Genomic DNA, 11,797 nt, shown 5'->3' with positions numbered 1-11,797 from the left:
TTCTTGTACAAAAGGGAAAATATATCAACATGGGTTGTATTTACAATGGTGTTTGTTCTTCAGCGGTTGCCCTTTTCTTGTGGCAACAGGTCACAAATCTTGCTGCTGTGGTATTTCACCCAATAGATATGGGAGTTTATCAAAATTGGATTTGTTTTCAATTTTTTGTGGGTCTGTGTAATCTGAGGAAATTATGTGTCTCTAATATGGTCATACATTTGGCATGAGGTTAGGAAGGGCAGGTTAGGAAGCCTGTCTTCTCTTTAGAGCCAGGTCTGCCTACAGCAGCCTTCCTCAATAGCAAGGCTATGTTCACTGAGTCTTTACATAGTCAAAGCTTTCCTTTATTTTGGGTCAGATTTTGGGTCAGTCACAGTGGGTAGGTATTCTGCCACTGTTTAGGGCCAAATAGCGTTCTAGTTGGCTCAGTTTTTTTGGTTATTTCTTTCCAATGTGTCAAGTTATCTTTTTGTTTTCCCATGACTTGGTTGGGTCTAATTGTGTTGCTGTCCTGGGGCTCTGTTTGTGTTTGTGAACAGAGCCCCAGGACCAGCTTGCTTAGGGGACTCTTCTCCAGGTTCATCTCTCTGTAGGTTTCTTTCTCCCACTTCAACTTTACAATTTCTTTGCAGCCTCCGGCCAACATTTAATTGCAGACAATAGTAAAACACATACCAAGCACAACATCTAATTATGTATAACTTGAGACCTGTTATTGACACAATTATTTATTCTCATGGAATTTCTGGTCCATATGGCAAATTTAAACATTACATTTCTTGGTAATTTCAATTATATACAAAGGCATTATTTCAGGTATTACAGTATTTATTTCAATTTTGACAAAGCAATATACAAGCACCAAATAAGTTGTGGACATTAAAGCAGCCACACATATATTTACAATGACACAAGGATTCGTCAGGTCTAAATGGGGAGCATTGTAACATTTCCCACCCATAAGACATTACAAATAAGACTGAAGTGCATATCATTGTACAGTGCTAGATAATTCTGTTCAATCAGGGGATTCCATTTTACAAAAATGACATCTTGCTGAACAATCAGTCCAGGATAAAGCGCATTCAATTGTGACCCTTTCTGTTTTTTCATCAGTGAACTACTAGCACATCAGTGAGCTGCTCAATCCACACTCCTCGCTTTCCATACTGTTACTCCTCCCTTTCATCTCCCTTTAGAGTAGGTCCTTTAAAATAATGAATACCGTACTATCAACTAGCTTCCTTTCCTTGGTCTATGTCATTGTCCTCACTGATTCAAATGCACCGAATAAGTAAAATAATTAGTAAAGCTAACGTTTCTGAATAAAATCTGTGTACTTTCTGCAAATGCCATAAAGTTAATTTACGTATAATGTCGTAGTTATAGTGGGTTAGTCATAGTAGGGAAGTTCTGTAACTATGTACACAAATTTATGCATCGTTGTAAAAACTGGCTCCACCCACGTAGCAATATTCAAGTACGTATGTTGACCTTGCCAACAGATAGGGAAGTTAAAGTGAGTACTTTCTTCGTTCTCCCACATCTGTCAGGACAATAAAATGAATAGGAAAGGAAGCACTATACATTATACAGCCAATAGGGTATACAGTACATCCCTTGTACATCTCAGTTCACACTACCTACTACCTCTGAACTCTATCTATCCTATCTGCCCTCCAGTGCCTTGTCTCGGGCGATGACGGCCTCATCAAACTTGATCATGAGAGTGGTGCCCTTGTGCCAGTGCACAGTGACCTTGGCAGGGAAGCCGCTGTGTGTTAGAATGGCCTCCACCACACCCCCGGTGAAAGCGGCACAGTTGAGCGTGCTGTTCTCTTTGGGCACCGAGATGAAGGCGTTGATCAGGGGCTCTTTCTCAATGATATAGTAGGTCTTGTCGTCGTCGTTGGCCTGCTCCAGCTTGTCCGCTTCCTTGCCGAACAGGGCCCTCCACACCGACACCTGGGGAATCGAGGGGGAACGGAAGGCAGAGAAAGGTGAAGGTTTGTTTGTGTTTATGCTTATGTCAGAGGCCAGGTCTGTTGAAGTGGAGGTCAAGTCTGAGGCTATATTTGTATTACATTATAGCCTAATGTTATGTTAATGTTAGTATAATGTCAAACATTGGTTGTTATTACACTAATGAAAAAGTCTAGTGTGTGAATCACACACAATGTGCAAAGTTCTCTTGGTCATACCTTGATGAAGAGCAGTATGTTCAAGACTTTGGTTTCCCTTTTTCCATTCTTCTCTCTCAACACCAGCACATCCAGCAGGCTGGCCCCCACGCCTTGACCCAAGTCTGCCAAGCGTGCCTGCAGCTCGGACACAGAGTACACCCGACTCTGGCAGTATTGCACCATTTCAGAGAAGAGTAGGGCGAATGCGCTCACGCTGACCTCAGTCTTGGGCCTGGTGAGCGAGCGCTCTAGAATCGCAGACTTGCCCCTGGTGAAGCGAGTCTCCATTTTCTACACGGGAAGGTGAGGAGAGTGAGTGATTGTCAACAACATCAGAATACTGGTGTATAATAAAATATCAGCGAATGACTGTTGGTGCTTTCAAGACAACTGGGAACTCTGGGGAAAAAAAGAGGTCAAATCATGACATAATCTTCAAGTCGTAACTCCTGAAGGATGCCGGAGTTGGATGACAGTTCAAATGATTTTTCCCAGTCATCTATTTCAACACACCAGCAAACGTGCTACTACGGTTAGATACTCTTGAACAGAATATGAATAAAAACAAGGATTATTTCGTTCAATGAACACACATTGTGGAAAGCTGACTCTAAAACATGCACAAAGAAGAAATAAACATAGCAAATACAATAATAAAATGATTCAAATTAATCTTTCTCACCAATTTCTGTTGTTGTTCTTAACAGAACAATTGGCAAACAACACGTTTTACTTCCTGTTCCGGGGGATACGTCACAGTGACAGATAATGATATTAATGATGAAATATCTTCCGTTTAAACATTATGGTATTGATACAATTATTTAAAATATTACAGTTTTCATAAATCACTATTTTAAATAGATTTTTTTAAACCTATACAAATTATAAGAATATAGCTAATTATCATCCAGTAGAGGCCACTATTGTCCAATTTATCCACTGGTAATGGCTGGCTTTCTTAATGTCACAAAAGGAAAATTAATATAGGGGCCAAAATTCACCTCATACACTGAGAATAAGAGGGTTGGGGATGGAAAAAACACACAAAAACAAACAGACATTGGCTGCTATTCTCAATGCAGCAGTCACTGAAGTGTAATAGACTTTGTTCCCCTTTACTCCCAACCACCAAAACCTCATAAGCCAATGAACACCACCTGCCATGGGACGCTAGTGTCATGAGTCAGGAACGTTACTGTCATCTGAAAAAGCATACATGCCCTGATTATAGTGTCTGCCTACTACATTGGCTTGTTTTTTGGGAATTTGTTAAGTGTCATTTCCAATAAGGTTACTGGGCTTCCCTGACATTGACGGCCCCTCTCCTCTATGCATCGTGGAACACATTTACCAGACTTCACCATCTGTGTGTGTCTGTGTATATGTGTGTGTAATTACATCCATATGTGTGAAAGGAAATACTGTGATGACTAATACAAACCAGCATATCTTCAGCACTTCTCTTGTCTCTTTACGCCTGATCTCGTCACAAGCTTGAAAGGGCCTTATTTGTTTTCTGATGACAAACTTTGACTTTGAGTAAGAACCAATCAATATTTGGAGAGTTATTTCATCTATTGGGACACCACATTACAAACACATTAATTCCCCGAAGTGGGAAGTGAAACCAGCTTTAGGTACTTGAAACAAAGCCTTATTGAGCACCTGGACATTCTGCTTGTGGTTTGTCATGAGTGGTTATGGTTTGTCATAACAGAGTGTTGGACTGTAAGAGATAAGAAGATCTGGGGATTGTTTGTGGGTTTAGTTTAGCCTCTGGATCTGGTGTGATACAGCTGCACTCAGAATGACTACAGTGATTCTATGGCTCTTCATTGTGGCTGGAACGTGCTACAGCGTTCTCTGTTCAGGTAACCTGTGTTAATGGACTGAAATTACATGTTTATTTGGGTTCATATGTCTGAAAGTGTGGCTGCCATACTGTGTTGTCCGTACACATCTTCATTGGCAACATATGCTTCTATCGTTAAACTGAGAGCTCAAATGAACACAAAAAGTCACTAGTATTTAACTGGTGTACGATACATTAAATACCCCAAGATATTATGAATATGAGTATGAATGAAGCCCCAGGTGAATGTTTGCACTGAGTCTGTTGTGGCATGAACGAAAAACATTTGTTTTAGTTTCAGAGGACCACCTGCGGGACATGGGCAGTTTCATCAGTGCCGTTGAGCAGGCTGAGGACTCTTACCCAGACCTGTCCCCACTAGCCCTGGTGAGGACCCACTCGCCCTGCACTTCCTGGGGGCCTCCAACAACATCAGCCACACCCACACTTCTGTGTTCGACACTACTCTCTTTGGCTTCTTCGACAAAGCCATCCACCGTTTTGTGACGGACTGTGGTGAGGAGAGAGGGGTCGTTCTGACCCAAGATGGCACCACAGTGGCCATTGCTCCCATGCTTCTAGGCATCGAGGTGGGTCTGAAAGCTAAGCTGGAGGGCACCCCTCCTCTGGGCATGTTTCCCCTCACCTTGGCCAAAAACCTAGGGTTGTCGTTCCTTAGCCTCCAGGACTTTCCACCCGCTCTGCGTCTGGGGCCGGACGGCTGCTGGGACAACGTGACCCACCCCAAGGTGTTCCAGCTGTTGTGGGTGCCCACCCTGGCCAGCGATGCCCTCATCAAAGGGGGAATTGATGGGTCCATCTTGGGCATGGATCTTGCCACCCTGGCCCCCTCTGAACAGCCTGGTAAACTCAGCAAGGTGCTGAAGGGTTACTACAACCATGTCCTGGAGGGGCAAGACCTGGGGATTGTATCCAGCCACATCGGCCCCAAGCGCAGGGAGATTGCCCAAGCCCTGCTGGGCACCCTGGACAACCAGAGGCAGGTGATGGAGACCCCATACCTGGTGTGGAGGCTGGAGGACAATCAGTGGATAGCCAAGGATACAGGGGTGGAAAAAGCAGTGAGAGACGGAATGCTGGAATTTGTCCACAGGTACTGGGGTGAGTCTCAGGATGGGGGAGAGGGAATCATTTACCCCTGTAATTATGACATTGTAGGGGATGAATGGCTATTCATTTGAAGTCTACAGAAAATTGGTCTGTAAATATGAAGAGTATATAGGTGACCTTTGACCCCCTCATCCATTCACAGATATTAACAAACCCTTTATACTAAGCTTCATAGATGGAGACAAGTGTCCTGTACAATTACTGAAGCAGTCATATTATAGTGTAATGAACACGATGGGAGACAGAGAGCTGGTTTCAAGCGCAGGGTGCAGCAGGTGTTTATTGTAAAGGACACAGGAGGAGGCAGGTAGCTGGGTCTAGGGGCAGGCAGAAAGTCATACACAGGGGGTCCAAAAGGGCAACAGTACAGGCAGGGAAAAGGCTGGTAACGTCGTCCAGGAGATCAGACAATAGGTTGATAACAGGAAATCCAATAGACTAAAGTACAGGTAAGGAAGAGGCAAAAGGCATCGTTTGTGAGGCAGGCAAAAACTATGAGGATTAAATTACGGGAAAAACAGTGCTCTGAACAGAAGTGTGTCACAAAACAAACAACACATAACGATGGGGTGCAAAGAACTGAACTAAATAGTGTGTGATAATGACATACAGGTGTGTGAACAGGTGATCCGAATTCAGGTGATTGGGATCTGGAGAGTGAGCTGCGTTCACGAGGATCTATGTGTTTGAGAGTGTGAGTTGGAAGCAGACGTTACACATAGCAAATCTTGACATGATGTTACACGGTATAACTTGAAGCAATATGTAATGACAAGAGGCTATAACAGGAATCAGGGTTGTGAGATCATTTGTTTTATCACTCCAACTCCTAAATGCATGTCCCCCTCAGCTTTGTGGTGGGTTCTGACGGGTACATCTACGAGGGGCGAGGCTGGCATCACCTTGGCACCCACACCAGGGGACAGAACTGTTACAGTTACGGCGTGGCCTTCATTGGCAACTACTCCTCCTCTCTGCCCTCGTGCCACACCCTGGATCTGGTGCACCAACACCTGGCCAAGTGTGCAGTGGACGGCGGGTGCCTGCAGGCCAACTTCACCCTCCACGGGCACCGGCAGCTGGTGGACACCTCCTGTCCAGGAGATGCACTCTACTCAGAGATCAGGGGCTGGGAGCACTTTGGGGTGAGAGACTGTTCAGTATTATAGGCTACTATACTGTTAGTCAATGTCAAATGTATCCGTTTAATACATACACAATCAAAAGGTCATCACAGTTGCGCCAGAACACTATTCAGTCATAATACAATTGTGCCCTTTTTCATACATTAGACATTAGTGATAAACACCAACATTAAGCTGTTTGTGCACTGTTGATATTGATGCTGCTGACACGTTTTCATCCGGTGTTATCTTGATCACTCATTACAGCAATCTTTTACAGGAAACCAGCTCATCAAAAAAGGACCAATGAAGAAGACAAGCATGTAAAAATCAGTGTGGAATAAAAACAGTTTTGTCAAAATGTTTCATCGGATTGTATGGGGGTATCAGTTTGTTATGTCCATGATAATAGTGTGTTTTAGAGTTATAACAGCGTATAACACTTACCCTTATGGTTGTCACTGCTTCACATTACAGTATTGTAACACAACAGAGAGACATGTGTACTGACCAAAAATATAAAAGCAACATGTAAAGTCCCATGTTTCATGAGCTGAAATAAAATATCCCAGAGATTTTCCATACGCACAAAAAAACGTATTTCTCTCCAATATATTGCAGAAACGTGTTTACATTCCTGTTAGTGAGCATTTCTCCTTTGCCGAGATAATCCATCCACCTGACAGGTGTGGCATATCAAGAAGCTGATTAAACAGCATGATCATTACACAGGTGCACTTTGTCCTTGGGACAATAAAAAGCCACTCTAAAATGTGCAACTTTGTCACACAACAAAATACCTCAGATGTCTCAAGTTGAGGGAGTGTGTGATTGGCATGCTGACTGCAGGAATGTCCACTAGAGCTGTTATCAGATAATTGAATGTAAATGTATCTACCATAAGCCACCTCCAACGTCGTTTTAGAGAATTTGGCAGTACGTCAATCGGCCTCACAACTGCAGACCACATGTAACCACGTCAGCCCAGGACCTGCACATCTGACTTCTTCACCAGTGGGATCGTCTGAGACCAGCCACCCGGACAGCTGATGAAACTGAGGAGTATTTCTGTCTGTAATAAAGCCCCTTTGTGGGGGAAAAACTAATTTGGCTGGGCCTGGTTCCCATTTGGCTGGGCCTGGCTCCCCAGTGGGTGGGCCTATGCCCAGTCATGTGAAATCCATAGATTAGGGCCTAATTTATTTAAATGGACTGATTTCCTTATATGAACTTATAACTCGGTAAAATCGTTGAAATTGTAGCATGTTGCATTTATATTTGTGATCAGTAGAGCTGCATCTGCCGAGAGAGAGAGAGACAGTGACACTGTTTAATCAACACTGATTTAGCTATTTTCATACACTTTCAATGTATTAAAAGTACAGTATAATGTCAAATATCCAACACTGGTCATTGTTGATACCTAAGCATACTGTAAATAGTATTGATTAATTCTGTAATGAATTTAATATAGCCTACTTTAAATAGCCTGTCGTCTTAAATTTTTTAAGCGATTTTTTTAACCAACACATTTTAATACTGTATTGCATGTTTTATGTATTTCTCTAACCCTTTTGTATGCGAATTGCCAATGCCAATAAACCATCATAAATAACGTTTTTTTCCAGTGACATTGCGTAAAAATTTTAGAGGATCTGTATTCATTAGGGAGAAATAGGATTGGTCCGGGGCAAATGAAACAACAGGATAAATAAATGTGCTCATAAATTTACGCACGCTGTGCGCAATAAGGAACGTGTCACCATAGAAATGGAATCTAGATTATAATTCTATGTGCGTCACAATGTCCAATAACATACATTTTAATTCCTAATTCTATGTGTATTACTCAGAGGTTAAATTATTCACAATCACAACCGACCTACAGTATATCGATAGCAAACGCGAATTCTTCATTCAAGTCAATCAAAAAATATATATATATTTGTTCCTGTTCTCAGTAAGGTAAGTAGGTCTTCCCATAATGAGAAGGACCGATATTGCACGCATTCGACGTTTTAGAAAAATAACGTTACTTGGATCATATCGAATCTATTAGCTATACAACCAATTTATCGATCATCTAAGATGACTTGCTTCCTCATCATAATTAAGGTCTCATTAATCTCATCTGCACTTTCATTGTTTATATTGCATGTTGTTGTTCTATGTAAGGTATAATGTATATTCCTCCCATTTAGATAACTTTTTCCAGCATTCATTTGAAAAAGACAGATGTACTGCTGTAGACATCTGGTATTGGGTTCTGTGCTCATTAACCCTAGCTCTTTCTGCAGAGCTTTGGCCAACAAAAACAAATGATCAAAAAGGCCTCATCACTCTCCATGGAGGAGCAGTTAGTTTGTGCCATGAACCAATTCATATCACTCTCTACTTGCCACATTCTAACTGGTTTAGTCACTAATTGAAGACTCTATTGCAGAAAATGCTCAAAGGGCAATTCTGTAAGTGGAAAGCCCATGGAAGGCTCCCACTGGCCCTCCCGCTGAGACCAATGAAGGCCTGGCTCCTGGCAGGGAAAAGAGTCTTCTTGGCGTGAGTACAGTGTTCTCAGACTATTTTTTAATTGTACGAAACGTTAAACTCAAGTTACCAAATTAAGTATATTACATCATTAGACAAGGTTAAATGATAACCTGAATGTATCAAAATATATTAGATGACAGCAATAGTTTGATAGTGTAGACAGACATAGACTGATACATTTCTATATTCACATGAAGGCGTGAGACAGAGATATGGAAGAGATGGAGGAAGGTCTGTGTAGCTGAATTGGTAAGGACTATGTAGAGCAAACAGTACACCCACTGTAAAGCATTTAAGATATCAGCAAGCTCGTTTTTGTACCCAAAGAGAAAAACAGTAGCTATCAGTTCAAATTAATCATTTTTCCCATCATTTCAATGATGGACCAGTGTCCAGTCTCACTTGATACATCAACGGTCTGTTAATTACATATTATGTTGTTACATAGACTTGGGATGCAGAGAGGGGCCTGGAGACAGAGATAGTTCTCTTGGTCAGTTGCCAGAGAGTTCAGGATGAATTAAGGATGTCCGATGTCATCGTGGACACGGCGCCCAACGGAGCCATCCAGCTTCTGAAAGAGAAATGTTGGAAGTTGAACTTCTTGCATCTAAAGGATGAGACATGCCAGGCCACTGAGGTAAGACATACGAGCCATCTGCAATGCCAATATTGTTTCTTTAAAATAACATGTCAAGCATCTTTGTCATTTCTGTGTATAATATGGTGTTCGAAGTTGGTCAATATTACATCGGAGTTCCTATCAACTTTGGATGTATTTGGTGTGTTGTCTTTGTGAAATAGCTATAGGATAGTTATGTATCTCTCTGTCCATTTACAGCTCACTGAGCTGTATGGACATTCTGAGACCTCTTCAAAGGAAACTCTAATTGACGAGAAAAGTCCAAAGACCAAGTGCCCGGCCAGTGTCGCTGGGGCTGCTGACATTGACAACACCAATGAGGAGGCTTCAGAGGAGTCTCCAAATAAAAATGTGGTGGACATTCAGGCTGAGCCACTGGACCTGGTCAGTGTGGAGAAAGAGGCTGCTGGAGATGGAAATGTCCTCAGCAAGGTGGTGAAGCCCAAAGGGTGGCTGAAGGAGGGCTGCAAAGATCAGCTAACCCCCAAAATCTATGTTATGATTGCGGAACTCCCAAAGGTAAGGAACTAGACGCCTGTTTCGTAAATGAAAGGTCAAGTGTCTTTGCAAGTTGGGTGTATCAGAGTTGTCTCAAACTGGACAATATTACAAAAAACCTGCTATAATCTTTGACTTTGGATGTCTGTGGTATGTTTTGTGAAAAAGGAATGATATCTGTTTTGTTCTTACTCTTTCATTGCTCTGCATTGTCTGCTTAGTCCTATTTCGGATCCACTGAGAGCTTTCCTGAGATGTGTAGCAGAGGTCCTGAGGTGTGCAGTGGAGTGCCCGAGGTTAGTAGCAGAGGTCCTGAGGTGACCACCAGAGGTCCACGGGTCTGCAGTAGAGGTCCAAAGGTATGCAGTGGAGTGCCTGAGGTGTCAAATGCAGTGGGAGAGGTGTCAAGTGACACAACGACGACAGAGGCTGCTGAAGACCTTCTGGACACTGGAAATGTCCTCAGCAAGGTGGTGAACCCCAAAGGGTGGCTGAAGCAGGACTGGGAAGATCATCTGACCAGAGACTTCAATGATATGATTGCAAAACTCCCAAAGGTAAGGAACAAGAGGCCTGTTTTGTAAATGAAAGGTCAATCGTCTTCGTAAGTGGGCTGCATCAGGGTTGTCTCAAACTGGACAATATTATAAATTAGCTACTATAATCTTTGACTTTGTTTTTCTTACTCTTTCATTACTGCATTGTCTGTTTAGTCCTATTTCAGATCCATTGAGAGCCTTCCTGAGGTGTGCAGCAGAGGTCCTGAGGCGTCAAACGCAGTGGAAGAGGTGTGCAGTGACACAATGAAGATAGAGGCTGCTGGAAATCTTCTGAAAACTGGAAATGGCCTAAGCAAGGTGGTGCTCCTATCCACTGAGAGCCATCCTGAGGTGTGCATTAGAGTGCCTGAGGTGTTCGGTGGAAGTCCAGAGGTATGCAGAGGAGTGCCTGAAGTGTACAGTGGAGATCCTGAGGTGTGCGGTGAGGTGCCTGAGGCGCCAAACGCAGTGGAAGAGGTGTCCAGTGACACAAAGACAGAGGCTGCTGAAGACCTTCAGGACACTGAAAATGTCCTCAGCAAGGTGGTGAACCCCAAAGGGTGTTTGAATGAGGACTGGGAAAATCAGCTGACCCGAGACTTCAATGATATGATTGCAAAACTCCCAAAGGTAAGGAACAAGAGGCCTGTTTCGTAAATGAAAGGTCAAGTGTCTTTGTAAGTGGGGTGTATCAGGGTTGTCTGAAACTGGACAATATTATAAATTAGCTACTATAATCTTTGACTTTGAATGTCTGTGGTATGTTTTGTGAAACAGCTAAAGGACATATGCGTTGTTCTTACTCTTTCACTGCTCTGCGTTGTCTGTTAAGTCCTATTTTGGATCCAACGAGAGCCTTCCTGAGGTGTGCAGCGGAGTGCCTGAGGTGTCGAACGCAGTGGAAGAGGTGCGCAGTGGCAAAAAGAAGCAGAAGAAACATGTCGTTCTACGATTCCTCCGACGTGTGTGGAAGTTATTCACATGCACCAACAGGCTCCCCAAAGAGGAGTGACTGAAGCACACACACAACTCCGGGCCACACTTTGCCTCAGCGACTGAATTTCTCCACCATCTCCCCCTTTCCTTCCAGCTGCCTATTTTTAATAATAAATATAAAGGGGATCTGAACCCCAACAAAAAAACTGTTTTCATTAGTGTTTTTCATATAACTTAGTATAGTATGAAGAATGCTTGAAATCATTTTTGTACTAATTCATTATCCAGACTATTAAGCTGTTTGAGAAGTACTTATTAAGTGCGTATTAATCACAGTATTA

At 42.8% G+C, this 11,797-nt stretch overlaps 1 protein-coding gene, 1 long non-coding RNA gene and 1 pseudogene across 2 annotated transcripts; 2 read left to right on the top strand and 1 right to left on the bottom strand.

The window, feature by feature from the left end:
- Positions 1 to 810: 810 nt before the first annotated feature.
- trappc5 (trafficking protein particle complex subunit 5) lies at positions 811 to 2,936 on the bottom strand. Its single transcript, XM_014177308.2, has 3 exons — positions 2,866 to 2,936; positions 2,202 to 2,474; positions 811 to 1,965 (listed from the first exon to the last, which is right to left on the bottom strand). Exons 2-3 carry the CDS (start codon positions 2,469 to 2,471, stop codon positions 1,669 to 1,671), a joined length of 567 nt encoding a protein of 188 aa, XP_014032783.1. The 5' UTR covers positions 2,472 to 2,474; positions 2,866 to 2,936; the 3' UTR covers positions 811 to 1,668.
- Positions 2,937 to 3,993: 1,057 nt separating this feature from the next.
- LOC106586547 (N-acetylmuramoyl-L-alanine amidase-like) lies at positions 3,994 to 6,876 on the top strand (annotated as a pseudogene).
- A 2,161-nt stretch (positions 6,877 to 9,037) lies between these two features.
- On the top strand, positions 9,038 to 9,775 carry LOC106588423 (uncharacterized). The gene is made up of 3 exons (XR_006761488.1): positions 9,038 to 9,089; positions 9,289 to 9,480; positions 9,682 to 9,775. It is a non-coding gene; the product is annotated as an uncharacterized lncRNA (long non-coding RNA).
- The last annotated feature ends 2,022 nt before the right edge of the window (positions 9,776 to 11,797 follow it).

The sequence above is a fragment of the Salmo salar genome, chromosome ssa02 (genome assembly GCF_905237065.1).
Source record: "Salmo salar chromosome ssa02, Ssal_v3.1, whole genome shotgun sequence".
Lineage (NCBI taxonomy): Eukaryota > Metazoa > Chordata > Actinopteri > Salmoniformes > Salmonidae > Salmo > Salmo salar.
This window is presented reverse-complemented; position numbering and strand designations above follow the sequence as displayed.

Coding starts and splice junctions, on each gene's coding strand:
- trappc5 (XM_014177308.2), bottom strand. CDS start 2,471: ATGGAGACTCGCTTCACCAGGGGCAAGTCTGCGATTCTAGAGCGCTCG. Junction 1,966..2,201: donor ACATACTGCTCTTCATCAAG/GTATGACCAAGA, acceptor TCGATTCCCCAG/GTGTCGGTGTGGAGGGCCCT.